This window comes from Symphalangus syndactylus, chromosome 11 (genome assembly GCF_028878055.3).
Source record: "Symphalangus syndactylus isolate Jambi chromosome 11, NHGRI_mSymSyn1-v2.1_pri, whole genome shotgun sequence".
NCBI lineage: Eukaryota > Metazoa > Chordata > Mammalia > Primates > Hylobatidae > Symphalangus > Symphalangus syndactylus.
The window spans coordinates 83,721,488-83,747,521 of record NC_072433.2 but is presented as its reverse complement, the minus strand read 5'-3'; the positions used below and the strand labels follow the sequence as shown (position 1 = coordinate 83,747,521).

Genomic DNA, 26,034 nt, shown 5'->3' with positions numbered 1-26,034 from the left:
TCCTACTATCAGAGCTATTAGGACATTCATTAACTTGTATTTGTTTCATAGGAACTAGCACTGTGCTGTTGGCTGAAAGAGAACGGGATACATCTCCTAATGGCTTTAAGAATTGGGACTTCATGTCTGTTCACACATGGGGAGAGAACCCTGTAGGTACTTGGACTTTGCGAATTACAGACATGGTAAGTGTGAATGAGAGGATGAAAAAACACAAGCTTACTTTTAAACATTTTGAAGCACTTTTAAGGTTGATTTCATCATTAATTAGGGCCCTAAAGAATTGTACCCATTCTTAGTAGAAGTAAGGGAAAAGTAGAGTATTTCAAGCCCTGACTGCTTGGTTATGTAGATAATATTCAAAAAGGAAGATTAGGCACCAGCCATACTATAAGAGGGGAAAAAACCCTTGTATAAACAATGTGACAGACTGTGGGACAAAGCCAGGTGTTCCCATGTCTGCATGCAGCTAGCCATCTGACCTATTCAGCTAACAAAATCAATCATATTCACAAAGATACTTAAATGCTCAGACCAACTTTCGTGTGACATTCTGCCACAGTCACATCTTAAAGGCATGCTTACAATTATTCTGCAGTAGCTATTTAGACGTAGCTTAATGTTTGGAGAGATATCTTATTTAATATGACTTTTTAAAACAGTTTTAGTCATGAAACAAACCGAAAGCATTTCTCATTTCTTTTTCATTCTGTTTACTAACATTCTTTGATATCCTTCTGTAATTTTAACACACAGCCACAAAAATGAAAGGACAGAGCCAAAGTTAGAAAAAAGCCAAATATAGCTTAATTATTTATTTTTGCATCATCTCTCCAACATTCTCTGTAGGTGAGAATATAAATGAATAATGTTTTGGCTCTGAGTTCTTCTGAGACAAAAGTGTAATATCAGCAGTGTAGAATTATACGCCTAAATAACTTTTTTTTTTTTTTTTTTTTTTTTTTTTTTGGGGGATGGAGTCTTGCTCTGTCGCCCCGGCTGGAGTGCAGTGGCACAATCTTGGCTCACTGCAACCTCTGCCTCCTGGGTTCAAGCAATTCTCCTGCCTCAGCCTCCCGACTAGCTGGAATTACAGGCACCCACCACCGAGCCTGGCTAATTTTTGTATTTTTAGTAGAGACGGGGTTTCACCATGTTGGTCAGGCTGGTCTCGAGCTCCTCACCTCAGGTGATTTACCCACCTTGGCCTCCCAAAGTGGTGGGATTACAGGCATAAGCCACCGCACCCGGCCTAGATAACTTTTTGAAAATAAATTATTTAAAGTTCTTGGAGATGTCAAATTAATACAAATTCTATAGTCGTTTGTTATGTTTTTTTCTCTGAGGATAGCTTTCTCCTAAAGACTGCTAAAATTGTGATTTAGAAATGGAAGTTGTAAAATGTCCTGCTCTCGTAGAGCAAAAAAAATGTTCTTTAGTATATGGGCCTGTTCTTGAACTTGGCCTCTATTCTTCAACTCAATTTCACCATCAGGAAACTAAGAAAATCTATTTACTGAGGTGGGATTCATTTCATGTCAACTCTGCAAAATCTGACCTTACACTTCTAAATTTTTAAAGATATTTTAGATTTTAACACATTATTTATAATTGTTGAGCCTTGAAAATTATGACTATTCCCCCAAATATACAACTTTTTGTAACTGAATTTATGGACCTCTTTTATTTATTTAATTTATTTTTTGTCATTGAACTTCATAGACCTCTTTTATTTAGTTTTTTATTATACTTTAAGTTCTGGAGTACAGGTACAGAATGTGCAGGTTTGTTACATAGGTATACACATGCCATGGTGGTTTGCTGCACCCATCAACCCATCATCTACATTAGATATTTATCCTAATGCTATCCCTTCTCTTGCCCCCCACCCCCCACCCCCTGACAGGCCCCGGTGTGTGATGTTCCCCTCCCTGTGCCCATATGTTCTCATTGTTCAACTCCCACTAATGAGTGAGAACATGCAGTGTTTGGTTTTCTGTTCCTGTGTTGGTTTGCTGAGAATGATGGTTTCCAGCTTTATCCATGTCCCTGCAGAGGACATGAACTCACTCTTTTTTTACGGCTGCATAGTATTCCGTGGTGCATATGTGCCACACAACTTTTAAGGGCTTATTAATACTAGAGGTTGTTTATAATACTCCATAGAGGCTGACTTTTTCCCCAGTGGAATGTTTCTATAAGTTGATAATTGGGAAATATATTTATAGAAGGTACAGTCAGCTTTTCAAGAATACATCCAATATGGAAAAGAAGACTTACATAGATATTTCTGATTTTTAAATTAAATGTTTGATTATGAAGCAATCAGTTTTTAAATTGTTGAACCTACAAATTATCAATTTTTATAGCAAGAGTGGATCCAATGGTTTCTTTCACATGAAATGCACAGAATCTTAAAATGAGATTTTAACAATGAAATCCTTTTTAGCTATTTTGAATGAGTTTGTTTTATATTATCTAAAACACATACTAAATATAGGTATGCTTATTTGTTAGTCTGGAAGAATTCAAAATGAAGGAAGAATTGTGAACTGGAAGCTGATTTTGCATGGGACCTCTTCTGAGCCAGAGCATATGAAGCAGCCTCGTGTGTACACGTCCTACAACACTGTTCAGAATGACAGAAGAGGGGTGGAGAAGATGGTGGATCCAGGGGAGGTCTGTGTGGCTCTGTTCTTGGCATGCTCTTTTTTGAACTGGGGTAGACAATGTAGTCAGTGAAGCTGTACCCAACTTCCAAGCAGGAAATAAGTCAAACATGGATGGGGAGGATAAGAAGTGATAGTGGTAAACTATTTTTTTCATAGGATAAAACTGTATTTTTTTCATTCAATATTTTATCCAGAACTTAGAAATCACAATTAATGAATTCAAAAGTATTAAATTTCCTAACATGAATTTTCTCCACTTATGACAGATAACAAATGGAAAAAAAAAGTTGTCTTTATGCACAATCACATATATCTAACATTTGTCCTGTACTTTGTTTTTAAGCATTTTCCACATTGTCTCCTTAACCTATAATCCCTATAACCTAGGAAGGATAGACATTTGTGTATCCATTTTGCAGAAAGAAAAACAAGGCTCAAATGGCCAAATCATGTAGGCTTCTTTTTATTAATTCATTAACTGACACTTCTGGGCAACACGAAGGAGAGCGATAGATCACACTTTTTCTCAAAAAATTTCAGAGGATAGCTAAAATAAGCCGTTCACATTCCTGGGTTTCAGCCTGCTATGGCTCCTGGCTTCCTTCTATCAGATGGTGGAAAAAGCTCACATTTTCTTTATCTCTGTATCCCAGCATCTAGCACAGTGCCTCAGGTGTAATAGATAGGTTTTCAGATTTTTCAGAACGCCCTGCTCTGAATAGGTCCAGCTCTGAGCTGGGTGTTTTGGAAGATACAGAGGCAAAGTAAGTATTCAAGAAACTTATACATGAACTGTGAAGGCCTCAGCTTGAATTCTAGTCCCATTTATATTCTTCAAAGCAGCTTCCCTCCAGGACCTGAGTCCTGAGTACTTTTCTTCACAGTCTGGGAAGCAGGTTAACCTTGTGAGTGTTGGAATATTGAAACACTTCCACAGCAGTTGGCCAAGGGTGGCTTCTCCGAGCTCTCCAGCTCCCTCCTCCCCAGCCTAGCACCTCAGTCTTTCCCCTGACCACTTCTTACAACTCAGTGGCTAAAAGGGTAGCTCTGAAAGCAAGTGCCTCCAAGAAGGCACCCCCATGCTACCGCAACCAGTGGGTGCCTTCTATATGACTTGTTAGATATTTTGATATCCTCTGCTTCCCAAAATGGATTCCATGACAGCAGGCTGACAAGTGAAGAAAACCACCATGTACTGAGTACGTCCCTATACTGTCTCACCCAGTCTTCACAACCACCACAAATGGAGGTACTCTTATTCCACCTGACAGGTGAAATTGAGGGAGACTAAAAAGGTTGCTAAAGGTACCCCAGAGGGTAGGCAAATGAGGGTTGAAGCCCAACTCCATGTGGCTCCCAGTCTTGAACTCTCTCCCCTCCCCTCATTGCCTCTCAAGCGGCAGGCAGCGTTCCTGTGCTAGGGTTGCACCTAGCTTGTCTGGCCATAAATAATGAACCTTCTTCACTTTGTGGATGGCATTCTTTGTCTTAGGAGCAGCCCACACAAGAGAACCCTAAGGAGAACACTCTGGTGTCCAAAAGCCCCAGCAGCAGCGGTGTAGGGAGCCGGAGGGATGAGTTGGAGGAGGGAGCCCCTTCCGAGGCCATGCTGCGACTCCTGCAAAGTGCTTTCAGTAAAAACTCATTGCCAAAGCAATCACCAAAGAAGTCCCCAAGTGCAAAGCTCAACATCCCTTATGAAAACTTCTACGAAGCCCTGGAAAAGCTGAACAAACCTTCCCAGCTTAAAGACTCTGAAGACAGTCTGTATAATGACTATGTTGATGTTTTTTATAACACTAAACCTTACAAGCACAGAGATGACCGGCTGCTTCAAGCTCTGGTGGACATTCTGAATGAGGAAAATTAAAATAAGTGTGTGGTCCCAAGTTGGAAATATTCATGCTTCTTCCTTACCCTGAGATTTTGCCTGTGTCTGAAGTGGTTGTTTTGTCATGAATTCTTATGCTTATAATATCCTTTGTGGGACCTTTTCTTTTTCTCCCTAAACTGTACATGTGAAGGGGATGAGCTCAAGCAGAAAGTTCAACTTCCAGAATTGATCATAGGTATTTCAAAACACATCTTTCCTGTCTGCACAAGTAAAGTGTTTTGTTCTTTCTGGAGTCACAGTTGACAAAAAGCTCTTACACGACATTAGAACACTGCATTAGAGCCCATTTCAATTCTCAAAAGAAAAGGCAAAACCTGGGATATCAATTAATTTGAAAACATAATCTGCAAAGAATGAGAAGGAGACAGAAACTGTTTCTGTAGCTTGTTTCCTGCCTTGTCCATGTGGTTCTTCAAATTTTGATGCCAAGAAAGTATTTGGTAGGTCTAATGAAGGAGTTCACTGTAAGACTCATTCCCTAGATCTTTCTATTCCAAAGTGCCACTCATTCCTGTAGTCAAAATCTGGTCATGTTGGTCAAAAGCTGGATTATTTAGATCTAGAAACAGACCTTGAAATCTGAATGCTCTGGTTTGAGCAATTTTCGAACATTCTTTGCCTGGTGCACCGTGTCTGTGGTGCCAGAGGCGTCCGTGGATCCAAAGGTGGTTATGACTCGTGTTGCATGCCTGGTCTTTCCTCTGTTTCTCCTTCTTCTGAAAGTTTCCTATACCTGTCTCCTTTCTCAGCCACAAAATAAATGTTGGGAGAAATGATTTATACCACTTTCCCAGAAAAAAGAAAACTTACACTTGGGACTTGGCAAATTCCTAGTCACAATTTTTTTCAGCAGTAACAGGAAACCACTCATCACATGGAGACCCAATGTAATAATAGAAAAATACTCATAATAGGGAGAAACCATGAGAAGTTTTGTTTTTGTTTTTTTTCCAACTGTGTTCATTACAACAGGGTGTTCTAGGTCTTTGAAACTGAATGTTTATTCCTTGATACTAAAAGATCTTCTCCAATCCTATCACTGATAGCGTCCAAATTCTCATCAAATTGCTCCTAAGCTTCAAATCAGAAGCAGAAACTGGCGGGCCATGGACCTTAATTGTCCCTCGGGTAGATTTTGTTTGGCATGCAGAATGTTTTTAAAATATGAGTGGTTACTGAAAATATGATGTTTCACATAAAACCTCATTCTCAGACCCATCTTTGCTCATGGCAGCAGTTAGCTGGAGCTGAGTAGCAGCTGCCTGATTAGATGAGCTCTCAGTCCCCATGGCACCCTGCTCCATGCTACCTAGAGCAGGTGCTTGATTCCTTGCTGGGCGGTATCCAATAGGCATTTGATTTTGCCCACTCCTACACTAAGCGAATGTGTACAAAGTGTAAATGCATCAGGAAAAAGCAAACTACCCGCATCTTCTGTTAGGCAGGATCTGTACAATAATAATTATGAGTTTGCTTACGTAATCTCACCTCACCTGGATGCTCACTAATACTAATTCATTTATTACTAACCTTCTAGCTTCCTTCTCTCAATATGCTTACAAAGTCTGCAGTCACCTACAACGCTGGCTTTCTCTCACTGAGTTTACTGTTTGCAATTCTTCCATGAAGTTTGAACTTCATAAGGCAATTCATGGCATTGAACTGGTTCATAAAAAGAACACTAGAGTCTGTCATGTGCTTTGGCTTGAAGTATGGTTTTCACCTGCTCTTCTACCATTTGAATTTGTGTAGAACGAGGGCGTTTGCAGAGCAATGCCCATAATGCTTAGAGAATGTTTTCCTAAAAGACTTGCAGAATCACTCTGTCCTTGGAAGTTTCATATATTGTTCGATATAAAGTGTTAGATAGAATTTCCAATATTGGAGCATATCAAAAAGTATTAAAACTAAAAAGGACCAGAGAATCCTTAGATTGGCCCGGAGAGGCCAATAAATGAAAGAGTTAGAATGAAAACTCATTACTTTTCCATTCCCGGTCTAGTGCTAGATGCATAAATCTTTCTTTTGATTCTTCCTAACAAAATATTTTCTGGGTTAAAACCCCAACCAACTCCTTGGGTTGTAGCCAAAGGTTCACTCTCAAGAAGCTTTAATATTTAAATAAAATCATATTGAATGTTTCCAACCTGGAGTATAATATTCAGATATAAAACAGTTTTGTCAGTCTTTCTTAGTGCCTGTGTGGATTTTTGTGAAAATGTAAAAGAGGAAACTTATATACTATTTCCCTTGAAATTTTAAACTATATTTTCTTTACAGGTATTTATAACATACCAATGCTTTTATCAAACAGAATTTTAAAGAGCATAATAAATTATATTAAAGAACCAAAAGTTTTCCTGAGAATAAGAAAGTTTCATCCAATAAAATATTTTTGAAAGGCATGTTCCTCTGTCAGTGAAAAAAAGTACATGTATGTGTTGTGATATTAAAAGTGACATTTGTCTAATAGCCTAATACAACGTGTAGCTGAGTTTAACATGTGTGGTCTTGGTATTCTTAAGGGAACTTCCACATTATACATTTGATGTATTGACCAGAATATGTAAAATATGCTTATAAATCAGAAAAATAAATTGTTTCTCACTAACTCAAAAGAAAAAAGCTCATGTTTCCACCACAAACAAGATCTCCCTCTTTTATTGTGTTTCCCAAATGGACTACACAAAAGAAAGGCTGAAAGTTTACATTAAGGAGTTAATTCCTTTTTAGGATATTGGGCTTTCTAGGAGTCAATTTAAGAATCTACCTGAACAAGGTATGTTTTATTTTCCTCTCTAGCCCATCCTTCACTTTCTTTTTTTCTTTTTTTTTTTTTGAGACGGAGTCTCGCTCTGTCGCCCAGGCTGGAGTGCAGTGGCGCTATCTCGGCTCACTGCAAGCTCCGCCTCCTGGGTTCACGCCATTCTCCTGCCTCAGCCTCTCCGAGTAGCTGGGACTACAGGCCCCCGCCACCACGCCCGGCTAATTTTTTGTATTTTTAGTAGAGACGGGGTTTCACCGTGGTCTCGATCTCCTGACCTTGTGATCCAGCTGCCTCGGCCTCCCAAGGTGCTGGGATTACAAGCGTGAGCCACCGCGCCCGGCCTTATCCTTCACTTTCTTGACAACATGCAAAGCTGTATGACTGAGCCTTAACTGAAATGTTGAGAAATGAACAAACTATCTAAACTAAACTAAAGGGACTTACTACATGTAAGAGAAATGATTTCCAACAGTTCACCAAATAGGACTTAGTTTACAGGCCAGAGTAAAGCAGCTAAGTGTGAAATCCTTCCCAGAGGTTCTCTCATTAGAACCCTCAAAGTCCCAACTTTTTTTTTTTTTTTTTTTTTTTTTTTTGCTACAGAGTCTCACTCTTTTGCCCAGACTGGAGTGCAATGGCATGATCATGGCTCACTGTAGCCTCCACACCCCAGACTCAAATGATCCTCCTACCTCAGCCTCCCTCGCAACTAGGACTATAGGTGTGCACCGCCACGCCCAGCTAGTTTTTGTGTTTTTTGTAGGGACAGGTTTCGTCATATTGCCCAGGCTGGTCTCAAACTTTTGGGCTCAGGTGATCCACCTGCCTCAGCCTCCCAAAGTGCTGGGATTACAGGCATAAGCTACTGTGCCAGGCCCCAATTCCCAACTTTGATTTCCGAACTTCAGGCCCACTTCTCTCTCTTGCTTCAAACTTCCATTCCTGGAATTTCGACCCACCATCTCAGAATCTGACCTTTCCCCCCTTGGGGACTGGTTTTTCCTCAGAATCCATTCATTTCTCCTAAGTCGTAATCATTCAGCAAAACTAGAATAATGTTTCAGAAATTCCAGAAGGACTTCTTTCCATTAGGATTAGTTGAAGATATAATTAATCGATTGATTGTACATATTTAAGGTATACAATGTGATGTTTTGATATATAAATACATAGTGAAAGGACTATTACAGTCAAACAAATTAACATATCCATTCTCTCGGTTATGTTTTTTCTTTTTTCTTTTGTGGTAAAAGCACCTAAATGCTAAGAAAACTCTTTAAGCAAATTTCCAGTATGTAATACATTTTTGTTAACTATAGACCTCATGCTGTACATCACATCTCTAGACTTTTATCCTATATAACTGCAACATTATACTATTTGACCTATATCTCCCCATTTCCCCCCACCTCTCCCACCCCACTGCAACCACCATTCCACTCTATGTTTCTATTTGACTTTTTAAAAATTCTACATATAAGTGACATTATGCAGCATTTTTCTTTCTGTGTCTGGCTTATTTCTCTTAGCATAATATACTCTAGGTTCATCCATTTATTGCAAGTGGCAAGATCTCCTTTTAAAGGCTGAATTTCATATGTGTGTGTGTATATATATATATAATATATATATACAGAAATAGTTGTGTGTGTGTGTGTTTGTGTGTATATAAAGCAATTTCCATAGATGGTCTCTACTTTCTTTTGAATGTCCATCTGGTAACTATTGGATTAACCATGTGCATGCTGTGAGTACAAACACAAATACATGCACGTGTACAAAGGATACACATTAATTCTTAAATACAAGTTTAAACTCATGAAGAGGAAGAGAAATGCTTTCCAACTGCCTTGTAATTTGCAAGGCTATAGCATTCATATAACTGATTGTTAGAACTATCCACTCTGTTCCCTCTGCCCCTGTGGACAGAGTATACTTTCCTGGACCACTGATGTTGACCGTGCAATCTACTATGGCCAATGGAATATTAATGAATGCGATGCAAGCAGAGGCCTCAAATGTGCTTGCACAGTTTGGCTTGGCCCTTGCTTTTCAGTGACCCAGCGCTGTGAGGAGAGTGTGCCCCAGGAGCTACTGCCCCTTAAGCCTGATTTCCAGAACAGATGCATATGAACCAGATGTAAATTGAAACCACATTCTGGAACCAAGCCCAGCCAACTCATAGCATGAAGCAGAGCCATCCTGAGGAGAACAGTCTAACTAAACCTGTATGTTGTTGCTATATGTACATATTTTATAAGCATTACTCTATCATTAATGTATCAGTAAAAGGAGGTGACTGAAGTCATTATGTGCCCATCATTCTCATGCATGTGCCAGGGAGGCAGAGACCACTTTCCTGGTTTCTATACTGGTTCTCTCTACCATGCATGCCACTTTCAGTCAATTTGCCTGGAATGCCATAAAGCACTTTCTCTCTCCTCCACATCCATATGCACCCCATCTCTATACACCCCCATATTGAGAGTATCTTCATTAAATATGTGTCTGAACAGGGACCCCCAATCTTGAAGGGAATTCTTGTTCTTAGAAGAGGATAGAGGAAAACATCCTCGAATTTCTTCCTGCAGGGTTGTCATGATTGATCCCTTCATCTCACGTATCCTTGTCCCTAGTAGCCCCAGTGGCAGGTGATTTATAAACCTAGATGATGTCTCACTGACAGGAGAGTAGCCTTCGGACTTAGTTCTGTCTTACATACTTTAAATACTTCTGGCATCATCACTTCTCCTATTTCAGGCACCACCAGGGCTCAGCCCAAAACTCATTCTTGGGGAGGGCCCAGTGCTCCCCACATATCATGCATAATTTTCAGTTCATAGTCACATTCATAGAAAAGAGTGTAATTTGAGTGTTCCGTGGTAGGGTGCCTAGTGCCAGTCTGTTTTGGATAAGAAAATGCTTATTGAATAGTATAAATTTTGAGACCAAAATGTTAAGAGAGATTTGTAATAATAAAGAAATTTATGGGCTGTTTCAAATTCTCTTGCCAGAGAGAATTAGAAGGAAGAAAGCCCACCTGTGAGATCCTATCCATCCCATCAGGCTTCTCAGAGGTGGATCAAACCCATCTTGTTTATCTGAGCATCTAGGCCCTTGGCTCTGGGTCATTCTTTACTAGCATTTACTAAGCTTTCGTAACATGAATGAATGGCCGTGAACCTGCTGATGTTATTTTTACTTACAGAAACCAAAAAGCCACAAGTCTTAGCTTTTCTCAATCAGTTGCTGTAAATGATACTATTCTAATCATTAAAGGACCAAAAATGTCTGAAAATATATTAACAACTTAAAGGCTAGAGGTGTGGACTCTTGAGTCAGCCACAAATCAATCTGAATTCAGGCTCTACCACCTTCTAACTATGTGCCATTGGGTTACCTCACCTTTCTGGGCCTTATTTACTCATCTCCAACAATGAAGTCTACCTCTTATGCATTTGCTGTTAGGATTAAATAAGATAATGCAGAGAAGTAATTTAGTTATTTTGGTTTTGTTTTGTTTTTGTTTTTGTTTTTGTTTTTGAGATGGAGTTTTGCTCTGTTGCCCAGGCTGGAGTGCAGTGGTATGATCTCAGCTTACTGCAACCTCTGTTTCTGGGTTCCACTGATTCTCCTGTCTCAGCCTCCTGAGTAGCTGGGATTACAGGTGCCCACCTCCATGCCCAGCTAATTTTTGTATTTTCAGTTGAGACGGGGTTTCGCCATGTTGGCCAGGCTGGTCTCAAACTCCTGGCCTCAAGTGATCTGTTCGCCTCGGCCTCACAAAGTGCTGGGATTATAGGCGTGAGCCACCGTGCCTGGCAAAGTATGGTTTCTGTAGAAAGTAAATATTCAGTAAATGTTAGTTTTCATTATTTGTGAGATTGTTGTTTTTATTGTGGTGTCATGAAAACAAAATGGACTTTAGAACCAAACAGATTTGAATTTGTAGCTCTTATGTGCAAATTCAATAAAGGAGAAAATGTAAGAATTGATGAAGAAGATGAAAATACTGTTAAATATCTCTGGCTAAGATTATGTGGCCTCGTGAATTATCATTCCAATGTGAAACTTCCTTTCCTAATGCCACACTGAAAATGGGTTAATCATCACCAGTGTAGACTGAACTGCAACGAGGAGTCCTTGAAGTGACAGTTGAGGCTCAAAAGCCAGTTCCCCAGGACTAAGGAAAGCCAGAGGCAACAAGTGAGGGAAAAGAAGATATTGAATAAAGAAAATCATTGTTTAATTTTGTCTCACATCCAATTGGTAAGGATTTCTCCTAGCATCCAGAAGGAAATTGGAGTAACAATTTTCAAACCAAAAAAAATTTCTAAAGCATCAAGATGCCAATAATAATACAAAACAGATTCTTTCTTAACTATATTCACAGCACAGTGCATTGTTTAATTAAATTCTCACAAGAATTGTAAAACAAATCTGAGATAAATAATATTATTGTTCTTATTTTGAGGATGGGAAAAGTGAGGCACTGAGGGGTAACGTGTTTTGCTTGCTTGCTTAAGGTCATACAGATAGCAAGGAGTAGAGCTGAGATTTTAACCTGGCAGTAATTCCAGCATCCAAGCTATGCTTTATACTAGCAAGACAAAAAGGGTGACATGACACTTTAGAAGATATTTATAGCACGGAATAAATATTTATTCTTAAATACAAATTTAAACTCATGAGAAGGAAGATAAATGTTTTCCTAACTGCCTTGTAATTTGCAAGGCAATAGCATTAATATACGTGACAGTTTGAATTATCCACTCTGCTCCTTCTGCTCCATGAACAGAGTATGCCTTCCTGAACCATAGGAATCTACTGTAGATTCTTTTCTGTTATTTGAAATAATAGGAATAGCTTTTGTTAACTGAACATTTTCTTTGCATTAAGCACACACTTTCTATATTTTCACAATGATAATTCATGAATAAGACATGTTATTTCTAATGCTTGCATTATCCTACAAGTGAAGTATTTTTACATATATGGAAACTGAGATTCAGAAAGGTTGAATCATTTGCCAAAGGTTGTACAGTTAAGCCACGATTTTAAAACTGGTTTATCCAACCCCATCTTTTTGCTCTTTCACTCTGTTTCACTTTTTAGCTTTACTTCCAAATTTTGCAAACTGATGCCTTAATAAGCGATCTCATGCTTCCAAGAACACCTAGAGAGTTTATACCGCTTCTTCAAATTTTGGAAACCCCAATAAATTTAAGGGTGAGAGAAGTTGTCCGTGTCAATCATCACTCTTTGACCTATTTTGAAAGGAACCAAAGTTCTTAGGAGGCAACAAACCAATCCAATAACTCAAGCAACATTTGGATGAAGAATCAATCCCATGAACTCATGTGTGGCTCAGCCCCAGGGATGCTAAGATATGTTAATAACCAGCACATTGACTCTAGGAGTATTCTAGTATGTTGGGCCATTCTATTTGTCTCCCCATTTCTTGGCCTTCCTGCCTTGATGTTAATGTGTCTTCTTTTTAAAGTTTCTCCAAGTCTATTCTTCGGGATATTTATCAGTGGTGTGGGGTGTGTATGTTTAAAAAGGATGCCCTGGTCTTGCATAGTTGTGGACAAAACCTGAGTTTTTTGCATTTTTTCATTGTAGGACTTCTCAATAGCCTTTTAAATATACTAGTGTGCACTAAGACTCTTTAGGGCTGTGTTTTTCAGCATTTGTCCAGACAGAATCCCTTTCTCCTGGAGCATATTCAGGGACCAGTGTTCTCTCGGCTCACTTGGAAAGACACTATTTCCCAGCCAACTACATCCCGTCAATAATTTCCCAGCCTGAGTCTGGGTTCCATCGGAAGCAAGGCTAACAATCCCCATGCTCCTGATTATTTCTGAGATCTTACAGCTCATGCCTTCTCCTTGCCCCAGTGGAAAATGCTGCAGTGCCAGTCAGCTGATGGAAAACAGGTGCCAACTGTGGTCAGTGAGGAAGATGAGTCATAGCCCAGCAGCAGGGATACAAGGGCAGGGAAGACTGCTCAGAGGTGGGAAGAAGAGAGGGAACTCACCCAGTTATGTATGTCCATAAGAGGTAGAGTGGTCATTGTTCCAATTTGTCAAGGACAGCTTTCGTTTATCCCTGTTGTCCCAGCATAATTATATCAAAAGTATCTTATTGAACAATAATTATATCTTGTCACTAGAGTACAGATGTGGACTGTCTTCTCAGCTTGCTGATGAGAATTGTACTTCCTAAAATGTTTTGTTCCCACCACAATCACTGAGTCTCAGAATTGGAAGGAATTATCTAATTTTCTACCCAATTTCCTACGCATGAAAGGAATGCTGGGGAGGATTCTGAGAAAAGTGCGGCTTCTTAATAAAAAGAGGTGGAGAGAAGAGATACCTCCTCTTCTTTGTACATATCTCACTGTGCCTGTACATATCTCACTGTGCCTGTATAAAATGCCTAGGACCTTGACAGTCATCCTAGGGCCTTCCCATACACAGTATCCATTTCTGAAAGAGCTCTCCAGTTCCACGAGGTTCAGACCCCATAAAACTCAGGTCTGCCTCCTGCTCATCTCCCTGATCTAAGTCACAGGTCTATGAACGCAACATCTTGAGTATCTCTCAAGCCTGCCCACTTACTTGTCTCCAGTGCTACCATCCTGGTCCACACTGCCATCTTCTTTCACATTGCTATTGCAACAGAGTGCCCCTGGTCTCCATTCATACTGTGATGTTTCTAAATTGCGTATCTTACCACATCACTCTCTTCTTGAAAACTCACTGAAGAGCACTTAGGATAAAACCAAAATGCACACCTGTAATCCCCGCACTTTGGGAGGCCAAGGCGGGCAGATCACGAGGTCAGGAGATCAAGACCATCCTGGCCAACATGGTGAAACCTCATCTCTACTAAAAATACAAAAAAATTAGCTGGGCGTGGTGGCCTGCGCCTGTAGTCCCAGCTACTCAGGAGGCTGAGGCAGAGAACTGCTTGAACCTGGGAGGTGAAGGTTGCAGGGAGCTGAGATTGTACCATTGCACTCCAGCCTGGAGACAGAGCGAGACTCCATCTCAAAAAAACAAAACAAAACAAAATCAAAATGCTTAGCATGTGTCTGAAGCCCTGGGCAATTTGGCCCTAACCTGTTTCCATAGCTCCATGTCATCTCCCTGCCCCACTCAGTCTCTGGGTGTAGCACACTGGCCTTCCTCCAGTATGATAATGCTCCAAGTTCTCGAACATGCTATTCTACTAGAAATGCTTTTCCTCCATTTCTTTTCTAGTCACTTCTTTCCTACTCACCCTTCAGAGCTTAGTTTACAAATTCTTTCCTCAGGGAAGCCTTTCTGACCATCATACCAGCTTAAGTCAGAAACTCTAGTATATGTGTCTACATAGTGTTTATCACAAGGCAACCACACACATAACCAGTTGTTTATAGCTGTCTCCCCGAACGGAATGTAAGCTCCTCTAATGTCTCTCAGGTTAACTGCAGTATCCCAAAGATTAGCACAGTGTCTTTGTACCACAAGGTGGACATCAGTGAGTACTTATGGAAAGTGTTGTTGAGCATTTAGTTTATCTGCAGGTCCATGATGTGCTTTGGAAATTAGAAATTGGGAAGCCAGATTAACCCTTCTCAAGTAGCATGAATTGGCAGCGTTAGCATTTTCTTCCTAGATCCCTAAGGAGGGATTTTGTGACTAGCTACCTGGGTGTCACTGGATGGATTACTCTTCCTTTCTAAGTCTCAGTTTCTTCATCTGTAAAATAGGAATAATAATTTCACTTACTTCATAGGGTTGGTTATTTGCTTATTTGGATGAAACACCTACTCTCTGTCAGACACTGTGATAGAGGCCAGAAATAGCATAATGTATTAAGTACTATGTGGACATGCCCTCTGCTCTCATGGGCAATGTTTTTACTCACCATTGTATCCCTCATCCTAGTACAATGCCTAGCACGCAATAGCTATTAAATATGTATTTGTTGAATTAATTAATATAGCTCTTTGTGCAAATGAGATGAAAGTGCCAATGAGTAAAAGTAGAGAAGAATAATAGCTGATATCCAGGGAGGATCCACTGGGGGTGGTAGTCAGGATGCTGAGCCCAGTTCATGGATGGTTTCACATATTCTTCATTCAGTGATGTAGATACACTTATTATTATCCCCCACTTTACAGAGAGGGAAATACAGTAGTAGCACAAACAGCAGAATTCACCCGATCAAGGTCACATAGCTAATAAGTGGTGAAGATGCGTGATAAACTGCGTGAGCACTAAACTGACAGAACCCTTAGGTGGTATCAAACACTAGCTGAGAACAGAAACCTATGGAAAGAGGAAATGAGGAGAGAAATCCAAAGCTTAGAAAAAGTGAAGTAGCGACATTAGAATAGCAGCAGGGAAATATCTTTCTGTATTTTCATTCAGCTGCTTAGTTATCTATGAAGACTTCATACACCTTTTTCACTCTTCTGTTTTTATGTTCAATGTCAGGTAATAATACACTTAACTATGTCAGGCTGTATAGTTTTATTTAACGCCACATTATATGCCATCAGTTGAAGCACTGGATCATAAGAATACCATATAACTCTACGTATCTTGATAAGAAAATGCACTTAAAACCGAATTGTAGTCTGCTGATTATTGCTTATACTGATTTCAAAGTAGCCTGATGAAATAACACAATAAAAGGTAGACAAAGAAACAAGCCATATGTCAGATGTATTAACCACAAGGAAGCCAGACAGAGACTAGTATCTGAGATCAAAAGAGCATGTGTGTAACAAGGCAAAGCAAATAGCTCCCCTAGGAGACCAAGAGCTGCACTCACCAGCACACCTCAGTAACCACGTCCAACAGTCGGGCACACATGAGCGAAATACTCAAGGGGCTTTTGAAAGCTGTGTTTTTCTTTTTGACATCTCTTAATTAATTATTTGTGAGACTGTTATTGACCATAACACCCAATTTTACATTCAAATCAGGAGGTCATCCTAATCTATTGCTGAATACATTACCTTGCTTGGGAGAGCCTCATGATATTCACATGCAAAATTATCCAAGAATAATTGATTGGGATAGCAGTTCTTAAAGTTTTTAGAATCATGCACCATTCACACTCAACATTATTGAGGACCCCAAAGGATTTTTGTTTATATGGGTTATATCTATTGAAACTTTCTGTATTTAAAAATGGAAAAAATTAAATATCTACTTATTAATTAATTCTAAAATTACAGTAATAAACCCACTGTATATTAACATAAATAACATATTTTTATGAAAAATAATTATATTTCCAAAACATAATGTTAATGAGAAGAATTGCATTGTTTTATATTTTTGCAAATCTCTTTAGTTTCTGGCTTAATAGAAGAATGCTGGATTCTGATATGTACTTCAGCATTCAACCTGCTGCAATATGAAATTTTGGTTGAGGTATATGAAGAAAAGGCAGCTTCACAAAGATATGGCTGAAAAAGGAAGGAACATAGTTGTGGATATTCTCCTGTGATACTACACCAAGATTCAACAAGTTGTTTTTTAAAAGATACAATGTAGACTCTGAAAACTATACCAATAAACTTTTTGGGCTCTCCTAAATTAAAATCCATTGGTCTATCTTGAACTTTGAATAGAGTTTTTATCCATGCATAATTTTGTAACCCCAAGCATTGCTATTTGGACAACACTGATTCACTGAGTTATGCAAATGTTCCAAATATTGACATATTTCATCATACAATATTTTTTTAAAAATGCATAAGTTAATATTCCTAATTTCATAATAAAACCTCTAAATATTAAGAAGCCATCAACCTCATGGTAGTAGATACAAGTTTTCTGAAACTTTAATTTCACTTGAAAGCTCAAACTTCATCACCGGCAACAAAGACTATCAGTTTTTGTTTTCCTTGAAGTGACAGGCTCATTTTATTCATTTACAAGAAAATTTCTGCCAAATACTCAGGTCAGAATAACCACAGTTTTTCTATAAGTCTTTTCCTTTTTCAAGTAAAAATGATGTTTGATGAAAAAGCAACTAGTTCAGTTTGCAACTCAAACAATTACACAAATGTTTTTCTTCAAGAAAAGCCTGATAATTTGGCATGCAGTAAAGTGCTTTATATAAACTTCACATTTCATCACCCAACTTAAAAGGCATATATTCAAGGGCCTATTTTTAATTTTTACTGCTTCACCAAGAGTATTTTTAATTGCATCTGGAAATTTTTTTAAAATTATGAATATGTAAGGGTGAAGCATAAAATGACTTCTAGTACAGTTTGGTGTAACTAAGGTACCACCAATAGATTTTGTACCGTCAATCTAAATATCAACAAAGTGAAAAAGCCAAATCATGTGAGAATTATTACGAAAATCATTCCGGCTTTGCAGACACCCTGAAAAGATATCACGACTTCCAGGGTTGTGTGGATGATAATTTAAGAATTGCCGTGTTAGTGAATTTTCAATATTAAGGGATATTGTTCCTTTCACGCAAGCCCATGTAATACAGGTTAAAACCAAGGAAGGCTACATTGAACCAGAAATGGTCCTGTTCAGACACCATTTAGGACGGGCTGCTGTATACCCCCTCTATCCAATCCTGGCGCTGGCAATCAGGTAATAACTGCCACCGTGGATAGGGCTAACCCAGATTCGAATGCTTTTCCTTAATGTGGCTACACCTCTGATCTTTAACAAAATGGCCAAAAGGGCTGATTGAGAAGAAATGAACTTATGCTATAGAATCAAACATACAGATTCTATGTATGCTGTAGAATCAAAAATATCGTGTGCAGGAGAGAGAAAATATTTTAAAATAACTTCAATGCAAATATAAACACAGCAAACTTTACCTCACTGTGGCTCTTCTGTTAACTCCCAGTCCTTTCACACTAGGAACTCACATCTAGAATGGTTCTGTGGTAGTAGATCCTCTGGCCCTAAAAGACAGGTAATTGTAAAAGGTTTTTATGTTCATATCTGTAATTTATCAGAATTTATGTTTACAATTTATATACTTCATCAACTCCATTTTTGTTGCCCTAGCTATTACTCCTGTGCTACAGTGTAAGTTAATACAAATGTAGAAACCTGGGAAACATTTGCCCAGTGTAAACGGATTCACTAAATACTTGTTTCAAGTCCCTCATTCTCATTTATAAAACAAGAAATAGAAATAGCAAATGAATCTAGATGAGGGCCAAAATTAACCCTCATTAGTATTTTTAATGCAATACCTGCTTCGCTCTTACATACTGCATTTGTAACGTTTTTCTCACTTTTTAAGCCAATATTCAAAATCGATGAATATGGTGAAACAGACTTATTCCACTAATGAGAACATTCACTGGTATCAAAAGCTCATAAACATTCCTAATTTTTGATCCTATAATCCCATTCTGAGAAAATATCCTAAGGAAATAGAAATTTTGGCAAAAATGAGAGAGTATAACTAATTGCAGAATGCATAAATCAATTATGGCACATCTGTGAAGTGGAATGTTATTAGGTCACTAAAAATGAATTAGAAAGTTTTATAAGAAATTATTTGTAATAACTATTTTTAAAAGTAGAATATATATTTACTTGCATATATACATACACCGTAATCTCAATTACATAAAATACATATACACCAACATAAAATTTTTAAATAATACTGTTAGTTTTTTAAAGCTCTAAACTAGAAAATAATTTGAATGATAATAAAATGAATTGGTTAAAGTGTGGGGAAAGGACACTCATAAATAAGAGTATAAGTTAGTATTCTTTTTCTTTACAGCAATTTGGCAGTATGTACCAAAAGTTTTAAAAATATGAATTTTATTCATCCAGAAGTTCTAATTCTAGGACTTTTAAAGGATATCTTTAGACCTACTTCCAGAAATTGTACTATTCACACAATGGGATAATAAACTGGCACTAAAAATGATGGGGTTTATGAGTTTGTTTCTTTAGTTTTTTGCTTGTAAAACTGGCAAACATTTTTCAGGTTTATCAAGGTATAATTGACAGATCAAAACTATATATTTAAGTGCACAACTTGATGTTTTGATATACATATACACTGTAAAATATTATCCCAATCAAGCTAATTAACATATCTATCACCGCACATACTTACCATTCTTATTTTCTTTTTTCTCTTTTTCGGTGCGGTGAGAACATTTAAGACCTATCTGCTTAAAAAATGTAAAGTATACAATACAGTATTTGTTAACTGTAGTCACTACACTGTACATTAGATCTCCAGAATTTATTCATTTTGTATAACTGAAACTATATCTTTTGACTAACATCTCCCAATTTCTCCTTCCCACTTTCCCTCTTCCTATTCCCTGGCAAAAACCATTCCACTCTCTGCTTCTATAAGTTTGACTATCTTTGATTCCAAATATAAATGAAGTCATGCAGTATTTGTGTTTGTGTGTCTAGTTTATTTCATATAGCATAATGTCCCCCAGGTTCATCCATATCGTCACTGATGGCAGGATAGCCTTCTTTGTTAAGGCTAAAGAACATTCCATTGCGCGCATATATATATATATATATATATACACCACATTTTTTCTTTATCCAATCATTGGTTGGTGAATATTTAGGTTGTTTACATATCTTGATTATTATCAATAATGCAGCAATAAATTAAAAATGATGTTTTTAAAAGTACATTCATTGATTTGGAAATGTATTCAGGGTACACTGTTGAGTGGGGGAAAAAAGCATCCTAACATACAGTGTGAATAGTATTATCCTATTTTGTAAATAAATGTGTAAATAGTTGCACATATATACAGTCATGTATCACTTAACAATGGGAATACAGTCTAAGAAATGTGTCATTAGGCCATTTCATCATTGTGTGAACATTATGAAGTATATTGACATAAGCCTGGAGGGTATAGCCTATTACACATCTAGGCTACCTGGTATAGCCTGTTGCTCCTAGGCTACAAAGTTGTAGAATATGTTACTATACTGAACACTGTAGGGAACTGTAACACAATGGTAAATATTTGTATATCTAGACATATCTAAATATAGAAAAGGCACAGTTAAAATGCAGTATAAAGGAGAAAAAAATGATTTGCCTGTATATCTAACCATGAAAAGAGCTTTCAGGACTGTAAGTTGCTGTGGGTGAATCAACAAGTGTGATTGAACGTGAAGGCCTAAGACATTACTGTACACTACTGTAGACTTTATAAACACTGTATACTTAGCCTACACCAAATTCATAGATATTTTTATTTGTTCTATAATAAATTAAACTTAGCTTCTTGTAGACTTTTACTTTATAAATTTAATTTTTAAAAAAATTAAAAATTAAAATTTTACTTTAAAAAAATCAAAGTTTGACTTTTTTATTTGGCTCTTTTGTAATACGCTTGCTTAAAACATACATTGTACAGCTGTACAAAAATATATTCTTCCTTTATGTCCTTATTCTATAAGATTTTTATCTATTTTATTTATTTTGTTTTACTTTTTAATTTTCTTCTTAAAAAATAACCCACAAACACACACAGCCTAGGCCTACACCAAATCAGGATTATCAGTATCACTGTCTTCCACCTCCACATCTTATCCCACTAGAAGGGCTTTAGGGAGAATGACATTCATGGAACTGTCATCTCCTATGATAACAATGCCTTCTTCTGGAATACCTCCTGAAGGACCTACCTGAGGCTGTTTTACAGTTAACTCTTTTTATATATATGTAGAAGTACACTCTAAAATAATGATTAAAAATATAGTATGGGGCTGGGTATGGTGGCAAACTTCTGCAATCCCAGCACTTTGGGAGGCCAGGCAGGAGGATCAGTTGAGGTCAAGATTTCAAGACCGACCTGGCCCACATGGTGAAAATCTGTCTCTAGTAAACATACAAAAATTAACCAGGCATAGTGGTGCATGCCTGTAATCTCAGCTATTCAGGAGGCTGAGGCTGGAGAATCACTTGAACCCAAGAGGCAGAGGTTGTAGTAAGCCGAGATTGCACCACTGCACTCCAGCCTGGGTGACAGAGTGAGACTCCGTCTCAAAAAATAAAAAATAAGTAGAAATAAATTTTTTAAAGTACAGTATGGTAAATATATAAACTAGTAACATAGTTGCTTATTATCATTAGCTAACATTATGTACTGTACATAATTATATGTGCTATACTTTTATACAACTGGAAGCACAGTAGTTTTCTTTACATTAGCATCACCACAAACACATGAGCAATGCATTGTGCTACATTAGGATGGCTACAACACTGTTGTACAATAGGAATTTTTCCACTCCATTTTTACCTTATGGGACCACTATTGTATATGTGGTCCATTACTGGCTGAAACGTTGTTATGCATTATATGACTGTATATATGTATATAGAAAAAATATGAATTAACCCTGAGAGGTCTGAGAAAAGAAAAGAAAAGAAAAGAAAAAAATGAGTAAAGACACCATGATATTAGCATGTGATATTAGAGGGTGATGGTCTTACGGGTGAATGTATCAGTCAGTGTTCTCCAGGAAACAGAATTAATAGGATATATATATAATTAGATATATATTTTTATAATTTTATATATATAATTATATATAATTTTATATCTAATTATATCTAATTATATATCTAATGACATATATATATATATAGAGAGAGAGAGATTTATTTTAAGCAATTAGTTTATAGGATTGTGGGGGCTGGCAAGTTTAAAACTCAAAGGATAGACCAGTAGGCTAGAAACATAAGCAGCATTTTCTATAATAGTGTCTTGAGGCAGAATTTCTTATTCTGTAGGAACCTTCAGTTTTTGCTTATAAGGCCTTCAACTGCTTGGGTAAGGCCAACCCACATTATACAGGGTAATCTCCTTTACTTAAAGTCAGCTGATTGTAGATGTTAACCACATTGCTAAAATATCGTCACAGTAACACCTAAGTTAGGTTTTATTAAATCACTTTAGGAACTACATAGCCTGGCCTATTGACACATAAATTAATCATCACAGGAGACTTTTCCCTTGGTTTTGTGTTTTTTATATTTCTAATTTTTCTTTAACAAAGCTACATTGTGTAGTAAACTCATAAGAGTAAATGCATGTGCATAGTTAAAAAAAAAAAAAAACACACCAAAAAGCAAATAATAAATTATCCCAGATGATGATTCAGGACTTACTTTCTTTATGCTATTTAACAAACTCTTGTAAATGCTCAAGATTTTTTCCCTTAATGCTATTTCTTGTACAGCTATAGGGGAAGTTGAGAAAACATCCCTCTATATTTAAGCAAGAAAACAACTTCCATATTTGAAGACACCTGAAAATCTCTATCAGATTCTTTTATTCTATGGTCACATCCAATATTCCATTTCCAATGCCCTTTCTAGCTATAATAACTGACGTTAAACTGCCCCTCTGTTACTATTTCTTATTTCCATTATTCAGGTCAAGACTCCTAGTTGAAAATCACAGGATGATTTCTAACTAATTTAAGCAAAATGAGACTTATTGAATATATGAGAAAGTGTCAGAATCTCAAAGAGTCAGAGAATTGAACTTAAAATGCTAAGCAGCTAGAAATACAGGAACAATGGCCATCTTCTACCCGTGGGGAAATGTATTAGTGAAAACAGCCCTGCTACCACCACCCACTGCTCAGCCCTGATCATATCCGAGATTGAGTGCCGGAAACTCCAGTGCCACAACCCCAGAAGAACGGGAACCTTTCTTCCACCACAACTACCAGAAAATCTCTCTGTGGCCACATCCTAACATGGGTCTCTTTCTCATCGGTCTTTGGTAGGGGTGTATCTGAATGAGGAAACTTAGGTCACGTGCTTGTACCTTAAGTAGCAAAAGATTCTGATGCAGTTTTTGCAGCATACTTTGATGAGACAGGACTCAAAAGATGGAAAACTATAAGACAGCATTTTCAAAAGATGTTGAGCAGACACAAATAATTACTGTACCCATCGACACATGAATACGCAGATTGATGCAGAGAGTCTAGTGGATAGTACAGTATTCTCCTTATTTATCATTTTTACCTTTCACACCTTGAGCTTGAAGAGTGGAAATCAGAAATTATTTCAGTCCAAGACGCTTTCCATTACACCTCCTGTATGTCAAAAGTTCCAGAATAGAGCAAATATTCATGGGCATATCAAGGTTTTCTTTCTGGACTGTCCCAATGAATTTGTTTCTTCTCTGGAAATGGCCCTCTATTATGTGGTCCTAAATGTTTCCTGCTGTTTTTCTACTTGTCATATTACCAAGAATAAAATAAAGAAAGAGGGAGAACGTTTTGAATCCAAAAACCTGTTTTTTGAATTGGAAAACATATGGTTCAGGCAGACATTGCTTTGGTGTTATGGAAACTCATCTTTTCCCCACCAAGTTTATCTGAGTAGCTGGCAATTATTCTACTTTGAAGTATAGCAGGTTTTCTACATAAGGTGCCAAATCTTAATGTTTTTACACATGTTTTATACCAACTCCACATGCTAAACTGAACAGCAAATACTGATGCCCACAATCAGAACAGGCAAAACATCAAGTCTTTCAGCAAAAACAATGAATTCAAGTAGATAAGTGAGATCCTGTCTCTACAAAAAATACCAAAAATTAGCCAGGCATGGTGCTGTGGACCTGTAGTCCCCACTGCTTTGGAGGCTGAGCTGGGAGGATTGCTTGAGCCCCAGGAGCTCGAGGCTGCAGTGAGCTGTGATTGTGCCACTGTAGTCCAGCCTGGGCAACACAGTGAGACCCTGTCTTAAAAAAAAAAAAAAAAAGAGAAGAAAAGAAAAAAAGAAATGAAATGCTCCATGTCCAGCACAACCAGCCTCATAGATGATAAAACTGCTTAGGAAGTGCTCTTAAGCATTATGATTCTATTGTTAGATGTTAAGTTATTCAAAAGTCTGTCTTTGAAGGGATAGCTGCTTTTATTCCCTATGGAAATGTCCACAGGGCTGCAATGCATCCAGGATATGAAGTAATTTTCTGAAAGTCCTGCACCTCAGTGACAGAGGAAAACTGGCTGTTCCTGAAAAAGACAAATGGACACATCCTCTGTGAAATATTGTTGGCAAAAGCAGAAAAGATTAAGTTGATCTACCAGCACTAAAGAGTTCTATTGGGTTTGTCTACCTATTTTGGGACAGAAAAATGACATGTTCTTACAGAATCTAAGATATTTCATGTCCTACCCTGCACCTTACACAAAGAACCTATTATCCATTATAAACAATCCCTTGGTGCCCTCTGTCATCTAATCTCCAGCCCACAAGTAGAAATGATCCTGAGGCCTTAATTGCTTTTCATAGGTCATCATCACTGTCATCCAGTTCTCTTTGTGGAGCAGAATAAAAAAGGCATGTAACGTAATCAGCTGTCAGAGTGTTCAGCTTTTCCTTGTAAGACAATCCTGCCTGTCAAATGAAAAGAAAGTATTACAGCAGAAAAATATGCATGCCTGAATTCAAGTAGACACTAAGGATTCTTTCATTAGAAAGAAAGCAAAAATAAATTGGAGAATCAGTTCAAGAGAGGATATTAATATATCCTAATTAGTAATGTCCTTTCCTAGATGTGCCTGGACATTGTGCTATCATCTGTGAAGCTCTTTTTCATTGGGTTAAGTATAAATTGATGAAAGAGGCACCCAGGAGCCAATCTTCCTAGATGATAATGCAAAAGATGTCCTTTTCAGTGAGCATTGATGGTGGCTCCTGCTGAAAATATCCATAAAGCCAGGAAAGAGGGTCACAGAAGATGAAGGAAATAAGACAGTAGTTCCCAAGGTGCAGCCTTAGGAAAGGCAGAAATCTGGCAGGATTTTCAGGAAGGTGTGTGGGGCCCCCCAGAAAGATGTATTGCTTTTGTAGAGACAGGGACAGTATTTGAATCTGGAAATAGCCATAACCCCCTGGCTACTCCTCAACTCTGGGATCAGGCTTGCTTGTTCTCTGCTTAAGTCCCATGGTATTACATTTATGACCAATGCAGCAGTCCCTGGTGGGTCTGGCCTCCCTAGAAATATTCAGCTCTTTCCCTGGGCAAATGGGTTCCAAATTTCCAAAGTCCTCCTCCTGCAGGTTCTCATGCCTTCTGAGGGCAGCCACCATGATATCCATTGGCTAGAAGAGCCACCCCTGGCCAAGGTCTGGCAAAATACTGAAGGTAATGGGTATAACTTATATGTAATCAGATTCATGGGCAAAAGAAAAATAAATAAAGGACTGAAGAACAAAGCTCTCAGGAATTTTTTTCCAAAATGGAATTTAAAAGGGTGAGGTATAGCAAGGAACACTGAAGAAGCCACCTGATATTTAACAAACTGTGTTGTAGTAGCCCATAAACCTGGGTTCCAATCCTAGTCATTCTATTTATTACCTGTGAGAAATTACTTAAACTCTGAGAGCTTCAATTTTTCCCATTTCCAAAATTGGGGTGATCGTTGCTTCATGTAATTTACAGGAGAAAACAAATGCACAGTATTTGTGCACAATATTGGTACTTAATAAATGTTAGTTTTAAAAAAGAAAGTTAATCAAGGGCAAATTATTGGAAGGAAAAATCAGAAAGTGAGCTAGAGGAGTTTATATGAATGATAACAAAGGCAGCCTGGTATGCTGCCTTAGTATTAGAATATAATGTACTTTTAGCTCTGTAATAGTCATAAATCCTGCTGTGTTTA

General features: G+C 37.8%; 1 protein-coding gene and 1 long non-coding RNA gene across 2 annotated transcripts in view; one reads left to right on the top strand and one right to left on the bottom strand.

Annotated features, from left to right (window-relative positions):
* PCSK1 (proprotein convertase subtilisin/kexin type 1) overlaps positions 1 to 7,191 on the top strand; it is a 42,364-nt gene extending 35,173 nt beyond the window's left edge. Inside the window, exons 12-14 of the mRNA XM_055233367.2 lie at positions 52 to 185; positions 2,518 to 2,679; positions 4,165 to 7,191. Of these exons, the coding sequence (XP_055089342.1) occupies positions 52 to 185; positions 2,518 to 2,679; positions 4,165 to 4,542 (674 nt within the window). The 3' untranslated portion in view covers positions 4,543 to 7,191. The remainder of the gene's footprint in view (positions 1 to 51; positions 186 to 2,517; positions 2,680 to 4,164) is intronic.
* Positions 1 to 26,034, bottom strand: part of LOC134731747 (uncharacterized) — a 202,807-nt gene that overhangs the window by 119,990 nt on the left and 56,783 nt on the right. The window contains exon 2 of the long non-coding RNA XR_010114305.1: positions 18,195 to 18,281. This is a non-coding gene — a long non-coding RNA (uncharacterized lncRNA). The remainder of the gene's footprint in view (positions 1 to 18,194; positions 18,282 to 26,034) is intronic.